The sequence below is a fragment of the Pungitius pungitius genome, chromosome 18 (genome assembly GCF_949316345.1).
Source record: "Pungitius pungitius chromosome 18, fPunPun2.1, whole genome shotgun sequence".
Lineage (NCBI taxonomy): Eukaryota > Metazoa > Chordata > Actinopteri > Perciformes > Gasterosteidae > Pungitius > Pungitius pungitius.
This window is the reverse complement of record NC_084917.1, coordinates 3,544,908-3,563,847: the sequence shown is the minus strand read 5'-3', so window position 1 is coordinate 3,563,847 and position 18,940 is coordinate 3,544,908. Positions and strand designations below refer to the sequence as shown.

General features: G+C 50.3%; 3 protein-coding genes across 3 annotated transcripts in view; 2 read left to right on the top strand and 1 right to left on the bottom strand.

The window, feature by feature from the left end:
* Positions 1-179: 179 nt before the first annotated feature.
* dnlz (DNL-type zinc finger) lies at positions 180-1,638 on the top strand. The gene is made up of 3 exons (XM_037484002.2): positions 180-584; positions 695-834; positions 1,291-1,638. The coding sequence occupies exons 1-3, from the start codon at positions 246-248 to the stop codon at positions 1,433-1,435; spliced, it is 624 nt and encodes a 207-aa protein (XP_037339899.2). The 5' UTR covers positions 180-245; the 3' UTR covers positions 1,436-1,638.
* A 65-nt stretch (positions 1,639-1,703) lies between these two features.
* Positions 1,704-4,844, top strand: uck1 (uridine-cytidine kinase 1). Its single transcript, XM_037484001.2, has 7 exons — positions 1,704-1,932; positions 2,433-2,592; positions 2,736-2,832; positions 2,911-3,053; positions 3,134-3,228; positions 3,307-3,355; positions 3,441-4,844. Exons 1-7 carry the CDS (start codon positions 1,843-1,845, stop codon positions 3,617-3,619), a joined length of 813 nt encoding a protein of 270 aa, XP_037339898.1. The 5' UTR covers positions 1,704-1,842; the 3' UTR covers positions 3,620-4,844.
* Positions 4,845-5,428: 584 nt separating this feature from the next.
* The window catches only part of rapgef1b (Rap guanine nucleotide exchange factor (GEF) 1b), a 29,593-nt gene continuing 16,081 nt past the window's right edge, over positions 5,429-18,940 (bottom strand). Inside the window, 24 exon segments of the mRNA XM_037483996.2 lie at positions 5,429-5,922; positions 6,022-6,150; positions 6,242-6,339; positions 6,447-6,548; positions 6,627-6,705; positions 6,797-6,891; positions 6,985-7,069; positions 7,318-7,503; positions 7,649-7,741; positions 8,049-8,133; positions 8,425-8,500; positions 9,204-9,309; positions 9,571-9,656; positions 10,458-10,550; positions 10,973-11,119; positions 12,761-12,922; positions 14,966-15,168; positions 15,792-16,250; positions 16,253-16,315; positions 16,767-16,953; positions 17,046-17,160; positions 17,691-17,741; positions 18,350-18,508; positions 18,761-18,849. Coding sequence (XP_037339893.2) covers positions 5,772-5,922; positions 6,022-6,150; positions 6,242-6,339; positions 6,447-6,548; positions 6,627-6,705; positions 6,797-6,891; positions 6,985-7,069; positions 7,318-7,503; positions 7,649-7,741; positions 8,049-8,133; positions 8,425-8,500; positions 9,204-9,309; positions 9,571-9,656; positions 10,458-10,550; positions 10,973-11,119; positions 12,761-12,922; positions 14,966-15,168; positions 15,792-16,250; positions 16,253-16,315; positions 16,767-16,953; positions 17,046-17,160; positions 17,691-17,741; positions 18,350-18,508; positions 18,761-18,849 — 3,099 coding nt within the window. The 3' untranslated portion in view covers positions 5,429-5,771.

Here is an 18,940-nt window from a genome sequence, read left to right as displayed (position 1 = left end):
TATTGAAAAATAATACATGCACACATTTTAATAATAAAAAGTAAATATAAAACCTAATTTTTCAAAGAGAGCTGCGAGACCGTTGTTTGGTATGTTTAATGCTACATTTTTGTGATTTACTTTTCAATTTGTTTATTATAGTTTATTTTGAAATTACAACTTCTCTTGACGTCATCAGTCCACGCCGAGGTGCTCGTTGATGCGCTTGGAACAGTGGCGTTGTAGTAGCATAACAAACAGCCGTCATGTTTATTTTACATAAGTGCCTTGCCATCGTTCGTACGGCGGGTTCTTCCCCGGGCACCACGCTGACTGTGGGCCGCTCGTTCCGGTCTTTTCACGCTGGTTCCGCTGGTTCCGGTCTCTCGTCCGGTGCTGCGCTAAACTGTCGTCCTCCGGGACCGCCGTCTGCCGCAGTGAGGTCGGGCTTCCCCTCCTCTCGGGACCGGCGCGTTTTGTTACCCGCTGACAGGCGTGAAGCACGCCGCGGCGGTTCTAGAATACTCTCAACCTCACCGAGTAACGGAGGTGACGCTATTGGAAAGATCCAGGCGACGCATTATCAACTCGTGTACACGTGCAAGGTACCAGTACACGTCGGGGCGTTGCTTTTGAATCTTCTAATCGGAATTCTGTGTTGTTGTTGTGACGTGTTTCTGAATCATATACTGGATATGCTGTAACACTTTTGCAGGTTTGTTCTACCAGGACGACTCAGAAGATTTCCAAGCAGGCCTATCACAAAGGTGTCGTGATAGTGACCTGTCCGGGATGTGAGAAACACCACATCATTGCAGATAACCTCAGCTGGTTCTCCGATCTGGAAGGGAAGAGGTTGGTGTTGGACTGATAATAAACCCGAATATGACATTGATTCATAACATTCACAACTGAACCGATTTGGTCGGTTTAGAATGGGTCACAGATATGTACCATGTGGGACATTGAACTGTTGGAAAAAATTGTGAATGCAATCTGGTGTACTAATAATATAATGGTGATTGTTTGGAACATTTAAGCAACATGAAGTAAAATATGATCTTAGCTCAGCTCAGGTGAGACGTACAGTAGATCAAGCATTCATTTAGGAACTAGGAAGATTCCAGCTTAATTTAAATCACTAAATACCGGTCACATGGACAAACGACACCTCTGCAACTCTTTAAGCATGTCTAGAGAAGCCATCGGCTCAACATGCACTATAGAAATTGTGATATTTGGATTTACCAATGATTGTTTTCTAGAATATTTGAATGTGAATAATTTGTGCTGTGTTGACTTACACTCTAGAAACATTGAGGAGATCCTCGCTGCCAAAGGAGAGACAGTGAAGAGGATTGAAGGAAGTGCTGCTTTCGAGATAATGGAAGAATCTATGAAAGACAACTCTCAACATATTGAAAACACAGAGAAATCAGACCCAGAAAAAAAATAATGCCTCATTTACACTGTGTTTGTGTAAGCTGTTTATATCTTACTATATAATAAATGCAAAATGTTTTATTATTGGATTTGTTGCTATGGTTTCGGAGGAAAGGAAAAGATTATTGTGTGACATGCATCTTGTATCCGGGGACATAACTATAAGCTTAGCAAACTGACAGTAAAAGGCAGATATGCATTTCAAACCCTAACATTCGATAATAAACGTACGTGCTTCGACATAGAACGCGTAAACATTTAAGTTTGGGTTCCCCTTTAAACTGCCGTGTTGACGGTGTGGGTCGAGAGAGCGTGACTTCTCGCGAGAACAGAGCGTTGTTATTGCTTTGAGGCAACATAGCGAGCACTCGGCCGGAGCTCTGCGCACATCCGCAGTGTCGCTGAACCCGTTGGACTGCGATGGACGCATCCGCAGCCCCAGACGAGGCGGACAGGCCGCGGCACCACCCTTTCCTGATCGGGGTCAGCGGAGGGACCGCCAGCGGCAAGGTCAGTCCGGCTTCTCAGCCACCAGCTCTCCCAGGCGGAGGGGGATTAGCATCCGGGGTAGTTTTAGCATTCCGGTTAGCTTAGCTTAGTTTAGCTTGCTTGCTGCGACAACGAGTAGCATTCCTCAATGCTAGCAGGCACGCCCCTTCGCCCAGTTAACATTTATTCGTTAAGACATTGCAATATTCAAGCAATTATTCTCCTCTGCTGATATTTTCTATCTTTACCAACAACGGAGTATGACCTTTTAGCAGCAAACGGGTTCATACAGCTAACTAGCGGCTGACGAGTACTCGCTCCATATCTGACTGCGAGTCAGCTGATGAACACCAAACAAAAATCGAAAAGGTCGCAGATAGCAGCGCCACGCTGATTACTTCCACAAAAGGCATTTCATTTTGTCCTCTCTTGTGTAACATAGTAAATTTAAATACTACGATTAGCTATGGATAGTACCAATGACTGAGTATAAGGTTGTTGTTGGTTTTTTTTTGCCACAGTCAACAGTTTGCGCCAAAATCATGGAGCTTCTGGGCCAAAACAAGGTGGACCACCGGCAGAGGAAGGTGGCGATTGTCAGCCAGGACAGCTTCTACCGAGTCCTGACCCCGGAGCAAAAGGCCAAGGCGCTGAAGGGCCAGTACAACTTTGATCACCCAGGTGGGGGCTCAAAAGGGTCGCACTGACATGTTGACTGACTTTTTTTTAATTATTTTTTTTTTTAATCATTTGCATCGGCCTTCTTACACAGTGTATTGACATGTGCTGCATTTATATTTGACTGTCTGGTTAATTTCTTGCAGAGGCATTTGACACAGAGTTAATGTACAAAACTTTGAAAGACATCGTGGAGGCGAAGGTGGTCGAAGTTCCAACATATGACTTTGTCAGTCATTCCAGGTAGGAAGGAAGAATTTCACATTGATTCAGCCCTAATGAAGAAAAAAAACAAAAAACAATTGTCGCGTATATTTCCAGGTTGGAAGACAGAATCACAGTTTACCCTGCGGACGTGGTCCTTTTCGAGGGGATCCTGGTTTTCTACCCCCAGAAAGTGCGTGATATGTTCCACATGAAGCTCTTTGTGGACACGGACTCTGACGTCCGGCTGTCTCGCAGAGGTATCGACGTCTCCCTCCTGAAACGCATCATTCCGCGTGCTGCCACAGCGTGTAAACCGTAAAACTGACTTCTCCTGTAGTTCTGCGGGACATGACCAGAGGGAGAGACCTGGAGCAGATTCTCACGCAGTACACGACGTTTGTCAAGCCTGCTTTTGAAGAGTTTTGTTTGCCCGTAAGTATGTTAATCACATGTTGTGATTCCTGTGTCTCACTCCGCAAACAAATCTTAAGTCATTTGGTTCTCCCTCAGACGAAGAAGTATGTCGATGTCATAATTCCAAGGGGAGTTGACAATATGGGTAAGTTTTTTCTCTTTTCTCCTTAGTTAGATGCTTTTCTGTTAATTTTTCCAAGAAGAGAGCTTGACAAACTCTTTGTCACCAGTGGCCATCAACCTCATCGTGCAGCACATCCAAGACATACTGAATGGGGACATGTGCAAATGGCGTGCGTCCATCTACGGCCACGGGCGACCGTTCAAACGGGCCTTTTCCGAGCCGGGCGACTCGCAGAACCCTTCAGGAAAGAGGATCCTGCTGGAGCCCAGTTGTCGGCCTCATTGAGACTGTCGATGCACGGCCGGACGGACGAGTCCAGACTGAATATACGAGCTGGGCGTTGGGTTATTTACGTTGGAACGGGTCGGTAACTGATGCCAGAGGGGTTATTATTTTCTTTTCCTGTTGAGTACCCACAATCCCACTGTGCGAACATTCAGCGCTGCAAACTCTTCGTTAGTGGCGAAACGGACCTTAAAACTTGGGGGTTCGGACGCTATCGGCACAAAAAGAAAAAAGGCAATTTAGTACCTTTTCAAGAATTTTTCTTGCCGCCGATGATTTCTGATCCATATGGTTTTAAATCTCAGCAGCTGGTCTGCAAGGCTCCAAACGACCTTTTTGACAGTCCAAAAATTCCCCTTAAAAAAAAAGGTTACTTTTACACGATCACCCATTAACATGGTGTTTTACTCTCCCTTAAATACAAATTACGATTACAAGTTTTTTTTTTTTGTGGATTAAAATAAATATTGTCATTAGATTTAATTATAAAATCCTTGTTGTCAACTTGTCCGAATTTATATCTAATACAATTTTATGATGTGGTCAAAACCTCCTTCATACAACTGGATTTGAGTTTCTTACCAGAATTACATTAATGAGATTTTATAAATATACATATATATATATAATTATATTTACCTTCGGCTGGTACTCAGTCAAAATGAAATGAAACTAAAACACATTGGTTTACAATGAAAGATTGTCGCCCCAAAACACGTGAATGCTGTTACATATTTGACAGATTAAGCTGTTGAGTGAATTTCACATTGCGTTGGTCAACTAATTAATCCATGTGTGCCGAATCGCAGGGGGGGGGGGGGTTCTGTACCACTCACCTGCTGTCCATTGCACCAATACTCTTCATGATTTCAGTGTATTTATTGGTGCATTACCGATTTCAGCTTGTCACATGTAAGTCTTCCAAGATGGCGTTTGACGCTTTAAATGGTCACATGAGCTGTACAGAGAGGATATCGAAGGCAGGGAGCGTTCTTTAACTGCTTGATCTGTTATGCTTTTGCACTTTATCCTCATGTATACATGCTTGTTTCCTTTAATAGGAATTGCATACACCTTTTATCTTTGCTGCTTTGTTTTAACTTATTTAAATGTAAAGTTAGGCCCGGTGGCTTTGTGGTGTCACACTTGTTGATTAGTGCTTCCTTTTAGGTGTTCATTTCCCACGGACAACTCCGTTCAACAATAAATGGAAAAGTGTGAAGTCTTCCTTGAGTTTTGACCGTGGGAACGAAGCGTCCGACCAACCGAGTGTAGAAACAGAGCTGTTTGTTTTATTGGAGTTGGAGAGCACAGTGTGATGTGTTGGTTTTTTTACCACTATCCCAAGAGGGAATCAATGATTTACTACAGCACATTTGGGAATGACACAAACACAAGTCCCCCGAGGACCTCAGTCACACAAACACTTTCACACAGCGACATGATTGCCTGATGGTTCTCTACACGGCACACAATTATTCAGAATGACATACATAGATCACAGCATCTTTAGTAAGTTATCTTTTTGTGTTGCTTTTTTTTTTTTTAGTGCACACACACACACACACACACAAACACTCGTATGGCACTTGGGAGAAGCTAAGCTCTTCTCGTAAGCATAAACATCCTTTTTAAGAACAAAAGGAGCACTGTATATAATACATTTCATAACCATACATGATTCTTACACAAATCGGTTCCAGTCTCTAAGGGTCATCCTCTCATCAGAGTCCAAATGCGCCCCCCCCCCCCCCCCCCCCTTTCCCCTCCCCCTCCCAGGCAGGTCTGCAGCCTGCGCGTTGACTTCCCTCTCCTGTGGTTCTGCCGTCGTGAGTCCGGGCGAAGACGACCAACAAATGGCACATACGTAAAAGAAAGAAAAAGAAAAGAGGAACAACTTTGAAAGTAATGGACCATTCAGCTCAATATCCCTCACACGCACGCAGCTCCACTCTGGAACAGAGAGCCATGGGAGTGGGCCTTTGGTTACGTCCGCTCTGTGGTGATTGCTGCGCCCCCCCCCCCCCCCCAAAAGAGTCTTCCATTAGCTCCAGCGGATCGCTGCCATTCGTCCTTCGCTCAGTTTGTAGTAAAGTGGAGTTAGTGTCATGAAGCACAGTTGGAGGTCAGTGTCGGAGGGCCGGCCCCCCGCCTAGGTCTTCTCCTCGCGGTCCGTCTTGCGCCTGGTGATGTTCCTGGGCTTGATCTTTAGCGACAGCTCCCACAGGGCCTCCTCCGCCAGGTGGTCGCTGAAGTCGTTGAAGAAACAGACAATGTCCTCGTTGCGCTTCAGCTCGTAGTGCCTGCCGTGAGGAGAGGTGGAGGAATCATCAGTGGGAGAACAGACAGCATCAGATGGAGGTAAGAGCTTCCTAAATGACGTTTCCACCCGGCGGACTTACACTTGCTGGAAGCGCCGCATGCTGTCCAGAATGTTGAACTGCTGCCAGCGTTTGGAGAAGTTGACCTTCCCGTCGATGAGGTCGGGGTTCCCCAGGTGGACGAAGGTCAAGTCCTGCAGAATGAGACCCCTAAAAGAACGACGAGTCGGGTCAAGGTGTGGCTCTCGGCTCAAAAAAAAAAAAAAAAAAACATCAGGAGTTTGAACAGTCATTCGCTTACAGGTAGGGGATGCACGGCGGCTCCACCTCAGCCAGAGCCGCTCGGTACGCTCTGAAGGACGAGGAGCTGTCAATCAACGTGCAATATTCCTCCAGTCCCTGAGAAAAGAGTGAAGGTGTGGCGTGAGTCATAACACAGTAATCTGCGAGCGTAGACGTGTGCATGCTGCTTGGATGACGAACGGTGACGTCAGCATCCCCCTCACCTCTGAAGTCTGCTTCTGCCACTCCAATCTCCGGATGGGGGCCGAGTCCAGAGCGGACAGAATCGCTAGGTAGGAGTTGAAATTATTCAACTTTCTTAAGTGCTGAAACACAAGATCGCAGCATTAAAACCAGGAATATTAAACGAGACGAAAAGGGTTTGTAAGTCCACGGTGGCTTACCTTCATTATCTTTATGAACTTGAGAAGCAGCTTCTCTCGGTCCTGAGCTTTCTCCTGCTGAATTATCAACGAGCGGACCCTGCGGGGGCAAAGAGACACAAACAGGGTGGGGCTAAGGACGGAGGGTGGGGCTAAGAGGGAGGGCGGCCAGATGTGTCAGCAGGTCTCACCAATAGCTCATGTTGTTAAAGTGCTCCGTGAACTGAGTCAGGTTGGGACTCTTCTCCTCATTCTGCTCCTTGGCCCAGAGCAGCACCTCGGGAATCTGAGGGGGGGGGGGGGGGGTACAGGACAGAGTTCACGTCGGACTCAAAACCCCCGACGCATTTCCAGCGGGCCGACGAGGGGGCCACTGTACCTCGATCTTGTAGAAGAGTTCGGCGTCGAGGAGAGTGAGCTGATCGGCGATCTCGTGACTGCGGAAGTCGTGGAGCGTGCCGGGCCTGTAGGGACACGGCGGCTGTTACGGGACGTCTTTTACACCCATTCCTTTTGGTGCAGTTCAAATGGTTTTACAGAAAGTCTGGTCCGAGTTATAAAAAAAAAAAAAACACACCTACCCATATTTTAAGTCAAACTTTAAAAGGTTATCCAGAGTTCTGAATTGAGAACGTATTGGGGCTCTAATGAATGCCTCACTGCATGACAGGTGCAATAAGAGAAAAGTTGACCCTTGACCCCCCCGGTGTACCTTGCGGAGACCCCTCGGGCGGCGAGCGGCTTGAGCGAGTTGGTGTAGCGCAGCAGCTTCCGCTGCTCCACCTTATCCAGGATGTTCTTGCGGAGCACGCGGGCCAAGCTGAGCTCGCCGTTGCACACCAGCGTGAAGACCAGGTCCATCAGCTGTTTCAAGATGTCCTCCGTCAGCTCCACCAGGCTGCGGCGCGGAGCACAAAGTGTTTTTTCAAGAAACCAAAATAATGGCAAACACGGTGCCGTTTAAAAGAGACGCTAAAAGCCATGTTTCTATATATTATAGAAGATGAATTCACTGGGAGTTCCTGAGGAGGTCTTCTACTCACCACAGCTCATCCACCACACGAACCAGCACAAAGAAAGTGTTCTTGCTGACCCGCTTCTTGAAGGTGTCCGGACTGTGGCAGAACCTGGTGTATGTGCTCAGTGGTCAAGGAGCAAAAGGAAACGGTGCCGTGTGTGGAATGCACGACACGGGAACACTTTCACGTGAATGAGGCTCCGAGTGATGAGGCCAGATTTCGCTCTTGGTGGTTCTTCAAATCAATTTCATAATTATTTTGCCTTTTGGGGATGGCAGCAGCACTGGAGGTCTCATCTTTGCCTTGTTTGTGACTGAAGGAACTGAAGTGGAGCAAATATGTCTTTCCTCAGTAAAAAAAAAAGAGAAAAACCGCTTTCATCAAACTAAACAGCGATTTACACTCTGACGTTTGAAAAAGATATCTGTAGTGTAGCTTCTTAATGAGGTCCTCTGGGGTTATAAAAGTCCTATACGTCGTCAGAAAGGCTTCACAGTACAAAACGAGATCTGTCGAGAAAGAACAGAAGAAAAAGAAAAAAAAAAGGACATATTTCAATTGAAGTTCAGCCAGAGATCCCAATTAAACAGCTCCAGCTGAAAAGACAGCTTATGATGTGAAGGCTGCAAACCAGACACACATAGTGACACATCGCCAATAAGTGAACCTCAGAGACGCCGAGGCTGTTTAGAATGCTGCTCAGATGAGATCACAAAATGAAAACACATCAGTCAAACTACAGAACTAAAAACCTGTCTGTCGTGGGAGCAGAAGTTGCCCGTTGACGCTCTGTGCCGTACCTTTGCGGTCCGTTTCTGTCGCGTGGACTAACAGAATGTCTCCTGATCCCGCACGGACGTCGGGGCCGTCGTCGTTCTGGGGGGAAATCAAAAGGAGAGCAATCAAGGCGCGAAGAATCAGAAGAAAAAAAAAATGAAGGACAGACGCAGGAGACGGGACTCAAAGCAGGCGAGGAAACGACTGGTTGTAGCCCAAAATGTAGCCTGCACCTTTCCTTCTTCTGCCTGTTTTTCTTGTCCTGCCCCCCCCTCGGAAAAGCCCCCACCTCGCCCCGTCCTGCACCAGCTCATCTGATGCCGGAGAAACACTCGTGTGTATGACAAAAGCCAAACCACTGCAATATGTCTCCTGTAACATCTCTAGATGTCCCCACGGGCTGTGAATCTTAAATCCTCCCATTACACCCCCCTCCCTCCCCCGCAGCGTCTCCTTTTGTAAATCATTGCTGCCACGTTGGCCCTAACCTTGCAGAGTGGAGCGTTTTCACACATCTGTCTATCAGACTGCACCGCACAGGACAAAGGAGGAGTAGGCGGAAGAGGAGGAGGGCGCGTTGTCAAATCCAACTGCAAACTCCGTTATGAAACAGCAGGGGGCAGCAATGGCCGCCCCCGGTGCGGCTCAGTATGTGATCTGGCATGTGAGTGACTCGCAGTGACCTTTAGCCAGTGCCTGACTAATGGGATAGCATGTGCTTAGTATGCCGGGGCTGCACGCTCTCTGAACACACATCATCAAGGGGGGGGAGGGGGTGGGGGGGGGGGGGGGGGAGTCTTACCTCCTGTTTTAGTGTTATCCTGCTCATGATCTCCTTGTGGTCTATGAGGGAGAGCTCGTCCACGTCTTCCTCGTCGCTCCCAGCCGACTCGGTTGACTTCTGCCTCCTGTAACAAACAAGTAGACACGCGTCATCAGCACAGAAACACTCGCACCTTTCGGACACGCCAATGTCCATGCAGGCGGTCATACTGCAAACAGCAGCGGATAGCACATTTCATATTTTTGTATTTGACTATTTATGAATTTATCGTTTTGGTTTTCTTCAGGGATGGGGAATAAATAAACAATTAATTGAAATAAGCAGCAGATGGATCATTAAAATACTCTACTACTATGGAAGGTGGGACGTAATTCACTCATCTTACCTCTCCTTGTCCAAAGCCTCTTTGCTATTGGTGGAGGGCATTTGAGGGTTGGGGTCTTGAAGTACGTCGTCCGCCGTGATCGTTTCCTAGTCGAGAGGGGAGGAGCAATGAATAACAGGCGACCCGCGTGCTCCATGGACCGACACTGAGGAATGGTTCCATGCAGGCAGGCGGCTGGCTATCGATGGGACCGGATGAGCCACCAGTGCGCGAAACACTGGGTGGAAGGGAGGAAGGATGCCTGCTGCTAACATCTGGACCACTCTGTTTCAATCACTCAGGTCAATTTGCTAAATCAGTCATGTTGATGGGTAGAATACAGCTTTTCTTCAGTACGAACGAGGGGTGGGGGTGGGGGGTGGGGGGCGGAGGGGAAACCCAACAGATGACCAAGAGAGACACCAGTGTAGAACTCACACACGCCGCCACAGCACCGCAGTCACACACACCCACTCGCCGTCTGCTCTCTCTCTTACTGCAAGTTCGCCCCCAGAACCCAAACACACCTTAACAGGCGACCCCCCCCCCCCCCATCTCCCTCCACGCACGCTGTAAAACATGCAACGGTGCACACAAGTAGTTATGGGAAATGTTATTGGAAAATTGAAAAGCGGCGAACCGCCAGGTGTTAGATCGGAGCAGGAGGTTAAATGCCGGCGAGGCAGCAGTCGCCACAACGACACACAGATGGACGACTTCTTCCCCCAGACGCCCCCGCCCCAGCACAGCGGTCAGGACACCCCCATTCCAGCGCCATCAGTTCGAGGGGGATGAACCCGACGCGAGCGGGGTTCATTCTCCCACGAGGCGATGGCACGCGCAAATGCAGTTGACCTTTCTCCCCCCCCCCCGCCTCCCCCCCTCTGTGGGTTCGGTCAGCTACTTACTCTGAGGGAGAGAGGCAGCTCCCCGTTGGCCCGGCTGGATGAGTACAAGTTGACGTACTCGCCCTCCCCGGCCTCGTCGTTTGCGCACTCGCTCTACGGGGAGAAGAGGAGGGACACAAACCGAGGCGTGAGGGGGGGGGGGGTTTGCGGAGAGGGGCGCCACACACAGGGTTCGCCGAGAGGCGGCACAACGCGGGGATGTCGCTCGGGAGGAGGGGAAAAGCAATGAGCTGAGGTATGGCTCTCCGCGTCGTCACAGCCACCGGGGGGCACCGGAGAGCATCATTTGTTTAAAAAAAACAAAAACAACATGCTATTTACCAACAAAAAGAACATGCAGGGCAACGCGCTCTACTGGGATTCTTTTACGACCAATAACCAGACAGCAGACGGGTTGATGAGACTACGAGACACAGCTGAGCGACTGAGTCAAAGGAAGGATCGGATCCTCGAAGGGGAGCGTTCCCCCGCACCCTCCCCCCCGCCCCCGAACCCCGACCCGTTGGCGAGCTCACCGCTGAGGCGTGGAGAGAGTCAGCGAGAGACGAGTCGGAAGGAAGACAGACAGCCACAGAGCCCAGTGAGCCGGCCAGGGAACCGTTGGGCCCGTCCCCACCGCCATCCAGAACGGTGGCGCTGGTCAACGCAACCTGGTCCAAGCTCTGTGATCGGTCGGAAAGAAGGAAAGCAGGAAAGAGAAAGGAAGAGGAAAAACAAAAACAAAAAAGAAGAAGACAGCAGTGCGAAGGTCAGAGACTTGAAGAAAGAGCAGATTGGAAAGAAGGCAGAGGGACAGGAAGCGGTGCTGCGGAGGAGGAGGAGTGTTCCCTATTCAGCACGGACTGTGACAATGATGTGGATGGACATGAAATAAATTGTACCACACACACAGGGACAATTGTCAATAGACACTTCTCCTGTGAGAGAACATGGAGGAATTGTTGATTGCTGTGGATGTTTAAAGCCAGCGGTGGCTTCGTTGTGTTTGTGTGCGGCCGGCTGAAAAGATGCCTGTCTGCGGGGAAACGGTGGCGACCTGTTACAACACGTTGCAAATATCAGCCCTTTTTCAGCATACTTGCACGGGAGGGGACACACACAGACACACACACACACACACACCCCTGATGAACGTCATGCACAGACACGCAGGAGCAACAGGAAATCAAGGGAGCTACCTCATCTAAAAAAAAGGCGGGGGGGGGGGGAGATACTTCTCCGTAAAGGCAAAATAAAGCATCTTTCCTGGCATGCCTTACCCTGCCTTGACAACCCCCCCCCCCCCCCCCCAAAAAAAAACATCATGCCCCGAGGAGTAGAGGAATGCAAACATTCCACAGAAACAGACCGACGGGAGGTGTGGAAGTGCTGGTAGGAGGAGACTATGATGGGGGGAGGGGAAAGAGTGCGTGCGTGGACAGAGAGTGACGCTGGAGGACAAAAAGGACGAGGAGGAGGAGAAGGAGAGGAAAGAAGAATGTGTTTTCCATCAGGTCCATCTGGAGCCGCATTCCAGTGTATAGATATACCCCGGGGGAGAGCCGCACCATGCGCACACACTGTGGGGTCACCGCAGGTCAAACCCCGCCCCTGAAAAATACCGATCAGTGCAAGCCATAGCCGGCTCTGCTTTGGGGGTCAGGGTCAAGTCATAAGTAACTGGGATTCAGCCCTAATTAACCGCGAGCTAATTCATTAACGAGAACCCGTTGATGGTAGAACATTCCAGTTGGACACACAGAGGGCTGCGTTTCTAATCCCAGAACAACGGCCTAACGGACTCTTGTGATATTTAGACGGGCTTCCTCAGACACACAACTCGCTGACGGCGTCTCCGGGAAGAGGGAACGGGTCAAATAATTAGTCGTGTGGAGGAATGCTTCGGTGCAACACACACACACACACACACACAAACAAGGCAAGCCAGAGGCAACAAATAACTAACACAAAGTAAACATAATAATGTCATATACAATGTATAATAATACAAACACAGCATAAAAACTATTTCACACGGTCAAAAACAAATGTGGAAGGGTGGATGAGCAAAATGAAGGACCACCACACTGCAGCCAAACCTCCACCCTTGAGGGGTGACCCCATGAAAAATATAAACAGACTGTATTGTGTATGGAGCACACACACACACACACACACACACACACACACACACACAGGTTAAACCGCCCTTGGACTAGGACCACACAGCACCCACACAAGAGTTGCGAGATGGAGGTGGAGCGATGGCGTTTGAGTGGGTGGTGGTGGTGGTGGTGGGGGGGGGGGGGGGGGGGGGGACTCACCGTGGGTGTGATCAAAGAAGCTTGGCCAATCAGGTAGGAGTTAGAAACGGACATGCTGAGGCCCAGCGCAGAGCCCGCCTCCTCCATGGCCGCTACAGACGGCTGGAGGTGGCAGGAGAGGGAAGAGGAGGAGGAGGAAGAGGGGGAGGAAGAGTGGGAGGCCTGAGGGGGGGGAAACAAAGAAGAAGACAGAGAAGGTGGAAAAGATAGAAATTGAAATAGAGTGACAGTGACGGGGGGGGGGGGGGGTGTTAAGGAAGGCAAAAGGGGGAGATACAAGGTGTTATAGGAGGAGAAGAAAAGAAAAGAGGGGACAGTTGATTACACGAGTAAGCAAGACTGAATTAGAGCAGATTTAATCAAAGCTCAGCAGCAGAGAGGCGAAGTGGTGAAAGCTGCAGCTGCGGCAGGATTCTGCTAGTTGGAGGGAGAGGCTTAGCCAGCTGTGGAAGTAAAGACTAAACCTGACTCGTACGGTGGACGCGCTGCTGAACTGCGCTGTTATGTCTAATTTGGAGTCCTTTCAAGGAAGCTGTAATTACTGGAAGGGCCATGTGACGCGGACAGGTTACACGCCACTGCGTCCACTGCGAGGGACAGATAAACGCCCCGTGTCCCCAGAAAGCAGGCCGACCGCCCCCCGCGTTCTTAACGGGGCCAGAATGATCCGTTTGAATTCATTTCCACCCATTTTGTTATCCACCGAGCAGCTGGAATTACTTTTTTGATTTAAAAAGAAAAAAAAAGAAAATGTATGCCAAGCTGCGCAAAGTCGCCAATGCGCGTAAGCCTGGAACACGGGTTTATGGAGGGAGCCAAACCGGCTTATTCCGCCCGGGCCACGAGCTCATCGAGTCCAAAACACGGGGCCAGATTAGGCCTCGCGGCGGAGTGGAGATGAGTGCGGCACGACCGCACGCTCACACAATAACGGCGATAAAAATAAAGGCTCTAAATGCGGCGCCGTGGTGGCAGTGATCAAAGCGAGGGAGACAGAAGACAGACTTTTCGATGTAGACTGCCACTCAGCCACGGAGTCTATTTCCATCACTGGGGGGGGGGGGGGGGGGGGGGGACACAGCACATCCAGCTCTGCTCATTACTACACAGCTTTAGGCCAGACCACGGATCAATTTGTCACCTTCAAATATGTATGGAAGGCATTAGTGGGGGAGAGAAGAGGGAGGGGAGGGAGGGGGGAGGGCTTCTTTGTGGCAGTCTGGCAAACACCTGACCAACTAAACACGCAATGCCCCTCCGATCCTGTAGCTCCGCGGTGGTGAATCCTGGTTTATTTCTGTGGAGCGCAGCCAACACGGCTAATCCCGAGAGGCTTCCGAACGTCCCGTTCAGTGGGAAAGCTGCAGGAGTCTCGCGCTCCAATCGACGTGCTTCTGTGCAGGTGCACGTTCCCCCTGAATCTCTGCAGCACAAATATCCAATGAGAGATAATCACCGCTATCGCCCAGAGCGTAGGAGGAGAAATCAATTTAAAGTAACGCGGCTCATCACAAGGTGTCGTCTCCTGCCGGGATCCATCCGAAATCGCTTCGCCGACGCCCCCCCTCCCTCCCCCTCCCCCTGTAAATGACTGACTCCCAGTTGGACAGTTGTCTCAATTAACCCTGATTAAGATAAGTGGAATGGATCTGATTTGTGCTGATAACGGCTGGTCTTATCTCCCAATGACAAGCAAACACCTCTGTGTGTGCACAAAAAAAGTCTGCTTTGGTTACAGAAAGGGGAGACGAATGGTGGATAATAATAATAATAATAATAATATAAATGTGAGAGAGATAACAAGTTGACTCGACTGAAGAAGAAAAAAGGAAAAGGAGATGACTACCAATGGAATCCTTTCTGCATTCCTTCCCACCTCTTTGCTGCCAAGCATGAGGCATGAAGCCATTGGGAGCACTTCTGTTGTTCACCAGTAAGCTCTCAGGCATGCGTGATTCTAGGTATGATCTCATAAATTAACAGCGTGATCAATGAAGGCTGCTCCGCCTCCAAGATGTGGTTTGAATTTAAAGGAAGAAGAACCGAACAATTGGAGGAATTTAAAATGACAGCTTTTTCCTAAATCCGTCTTTTTACCCGCATAGGAAGTCACATTCAGCTTAACCGTGGCAGTGCATAAGAAACAGCACAACGTAGGAGCATCTGGTTACCGTCACGCTTGCACACATTGGGGAGGCTCCTTACCAGCTGCCTTTGTTTCGGGGGCAACGCTGGAGGCAGCACCGGCTCGTGGACCGAGTCGGTGCTGCTGAAGGAGTCGTTGAAGCCGTAGACCTCCTGGAAGCGCTTGTTGCGCTGCTCGTAGATACTCTCGCTCTGCGGCATCTGGTAGAACATCGAGGGCTGCGGCTCCGAGTAGTCTTCCACAAACTGCATGTACTGGAGGACTGGAGGTGGATTGGAGTAATAAAAAGTACGTTGTTGATTTTGCACAAAAAAAAAAACAATTCAACCATTTTCAAAGTCAAGAATAGAGACATCTTGACACTGTCCATATATACGTAGAGCCCATTTTGAATTAAATGAAGCATCACTTTTTATTAAGAGGCCGACAAATCCCAATTATTTCACCAAAACATCTCCATGCCCAACGCGAGATCGCCCTGATGACATCATTTCCTCAGAATTTCCTAAGAAAAACTTTAAAACAGACGTCATGGTAGTTGGTCACCTACAATTCCACATGCATTTCATCATGCACCATGACTGCATGGAATGACATCGCACAGTAGCTCGAGAGGAAGTGATGCAGCAGGTGTGTCATGACCAGATGACCAAATGTGGCCCCCTGTGGCCTTTAAGGCGGCCCCATTGTAGCACATCCTGGCTTTCACTTCCTGCCTCTATTCACAGAGGAACATTTCCTTGACATCAGCTGTGCCTCAATGAACCGATGACGGAGCGCGGCTAATCTCCCCCTGACCTGAAATAAAATCCACTCCGCCCCTCCCTGTATCCTTCCCTCCGTACGACTCTTTGTCCCGTCCCTTTGCTCGGTGCCCCCACTCACTGTGTCTGCTTTTCTTTTCCGGCAGTGGCGGCGGGCTGATGGGGACGTCCGCGTGCTCGCCGGCTACGTACTGGGCGATGAACACGCCCCCGTTGGTCTGGGGCATGGGGGAGATGGGCGTGAAAAGGGGGAACGGCGGCGTGGGGTGCAGCTCCTCCTCCGACAGGTTGTCATATTGGGAGGGGTAGCGCTCGTACAGCACCCTGGAGCCCGCGTCGGGGAACGGCGAATTCTGGGTGCTGCGTCGCTTCTTCTGGGGAAGGGCGGGGGGCGCGCTGACGCGGCAGGGGCGTAAGGGGTTGGTTTGATTGGGCTGCGGGGTCCAGTATTCTGACTGCTGCTGTGAGGCGGGGGCGCTGAAGCGGGGGTGCGAGGGATGCTGTCCGGGGACCGGGGAGGAGGACTCGCTGTGTGACTCGGGCAGTGGGCTCAGGCACCCCCCCACGGGGACTGGGGGAGGTTTTCCCCAGCTGACAAGTCCTGGTGGAGGAAGTCGTAATCCGGGTCGTAAGTCTCCGTGTTGTCTGAAAAGGTGAAAAAAAAAAAAAAAAAAAAAAAGACAGGTAGAAATCACATTTTAAGAATAAAATTCTGACTGAACCAGAAGGAAGATTTTTACTGTAGCACCATAACAGGTGAGATGATTTAAGTAAATGCAAAGCAAAGGCTCGTTGCGGGTTCGGTTAGTCGGTTCCCTTTTTCATCTGGTTCCTCGATACAGCTTTCCAAGCAACAAAACTAACATCGAAAGAGCCGCGTGGAAAATATTTAGGAAACGTAAACAAGCAGGAATTTCTGCGCTGAGTGACGTTCATTCTCTTAAAGTCACAGTATGAGCCAACGTTTGGCTGTGGTCCGGGTCAACGTGCTCTAAGCCAATGTGTCTGTGTGTGTTTTTTTAAAAAGGCTTCGCTCTAGAGTCAATAAAGTTCCATGGAACCGGTGGCTACGGTGGCTTCTTCTTCGTAGTCTTACCTAGCGTCTCACAGCTGGTGTTACGAGAACACTGACCGCTGTCCTGCTCCATGGACGAGAGCTGTTCGTCAGACTTACTAAGTTTCCCCATGCTGCTGCACGGAGAGAGGCGCGGGGAATCCCCCCCGTAGGACTGGCTCCCTCCAGAGAAACGCCTCTGGAGGAACTCCTGCTCATAGTCCTGCTGCTGCACGGACAAAAAGAGACAAAAAAGGCCGTCAGCGCTCTCGTTGTCCCGGCGGTCCAACGTCGAGAAAAACACGACGAGGCGTCCTGCACCTGTCTGTGGACGCTGCAGGGCAGGCTGGAGCCGCGGCTCATCGGGGCGACCACGGCGACGCGCGTCGGCGAGGGGGCCGACTGGCGCTTCTTGGGGGGGAGGGCTGGCGGAGGGCTGCGGGAAGAACGGCGCACAGAGACAGCGGAATGAAAGCGGCGCGCGTGTCAGGTGTCTCGCGCGCAAAGAGGCAGAACACGCTCTCCTCCGCCATGTAGGCACACACAAATCCATGTATGAATACATGAAACACACACACAGTCATCCCCCCCCCCCCCCCCCCCCGTCCTCTCTGTCTCAGCTATGACACAAAGTTGTCCTGCTTGTCAAACCCAAAACGTCAGTGAGTTAATACGGGGTCAAAATGAAGGCGTGGAGCGGAACACAAGGCACCGTGACATGGAGGCCAGCAAAAAGCATCACGGCACAGGTCAGTCACACACGCTCATGCAACGCCGGCCCTCTGATTGGATGGTGAAGTCCTCGGGGGGGAAGCACAGGGTAAAACAAAGTCTGGGAGAATGCAACCATGCAACTTCATCCAATCCAGAAGCCGAATGGGCAGTGGAGGAGGGAGGAGGGGGGAGGGGGTGGGGTCTGGGGTGGGATGTTATAACGGAGACAGGTGATCCTACGGGCCAACGTACTTCTCCTTCTGAGAGGGTCTCCTTTGGCCAGCGTCAGCACTCAACTGTGCTCTGTTCCCAGAATCCACAGGGAAACCAAAGATGAGACAAGTTGAAAAAGACAGCAGAAGTAGAAAGAGTAAGAAGGAAGAGACAGAGCAAACAGACAAACCAGAGTGTGCGCCACATTTTAAGTGGGAAAGTAATGAAAGATTCTCAAAGCTGGTCGTTTAGGTATTCGGCTGGATGGAGCCGCGGCTGGCCAAGCACGGGAAGAGAAGAGAAACGCCTAAATGTCAGTGGAAATGTAATGCGGAATTCCCCTGGCCCTCCCAGTCCCACATCCTAAAAACCTTCTTTATTCCTCATTTGATGTCAATGGAAAAAAAAGCTTTTTTTAAAAACAAAAGGTCACCACATTTCTGTGGCCACCGCCCCCCCCCCCCCCCACCAAGCCGTTGTCACCACTTCATCGGTTAGAAAGAATTTCACACTAGTCGAAGATTTAAATCTTTATCACGTCAACAAATGGAGCCCAATTAAGTATCCTCACCTCCCCAGGACCGGCCAAGCCGAGGTAGAAGCTTCAGTGAGAAATCTTGTACAGTGACTGTAACATTCTGCATCCTCTATAATTCTATAGAGTGTATAGTGTGTGTGTGTGTGTGTGCTGTCCTCACCTGAGCTCTGCCATTTTGGCTTCAGGAAGGGGGGGTTTGGGAGGGGCCACTTCCTCTTCTGGCACGTCCGTGGCAGCCTCTGCGGGAGTCGCTGCCGCAGCCGTCTTTTTCGAGGCCTCCTGCTCCCGAGCCGCCGAGGGCTTCTCCGACGTCACGCTGCTGCGCGCACACACACACACACACACACACACACACACACACACACACACACACACACACACACACACACACACACACACACACACACACACACACACACACACACACACACACACACACACACACACACACACACACACACACACACACACACACACACACACACACACACACACAAACAAAGAGCCACGTGAGTGGACGAGCCGCCCGCGGGGCGTCTGTATTCTGCGGCAGCGGGCAGGGCACACTCACCTCTCCGCCACGATGGCAGGTGGCGCCGGTTTGTTCGGGGTGGTGGGTGACGGCTGCTCCTGCTTCTCTATGGTCAGCTTCACCAATTCCTGTCCCAAAAAAAAAAAAAAAGAGCGGTCAGCGGCTGCTGCTGCTGCGGCGAATCGCGCGACACTTCCTCTACGAGCAAAGGGCGCCGAC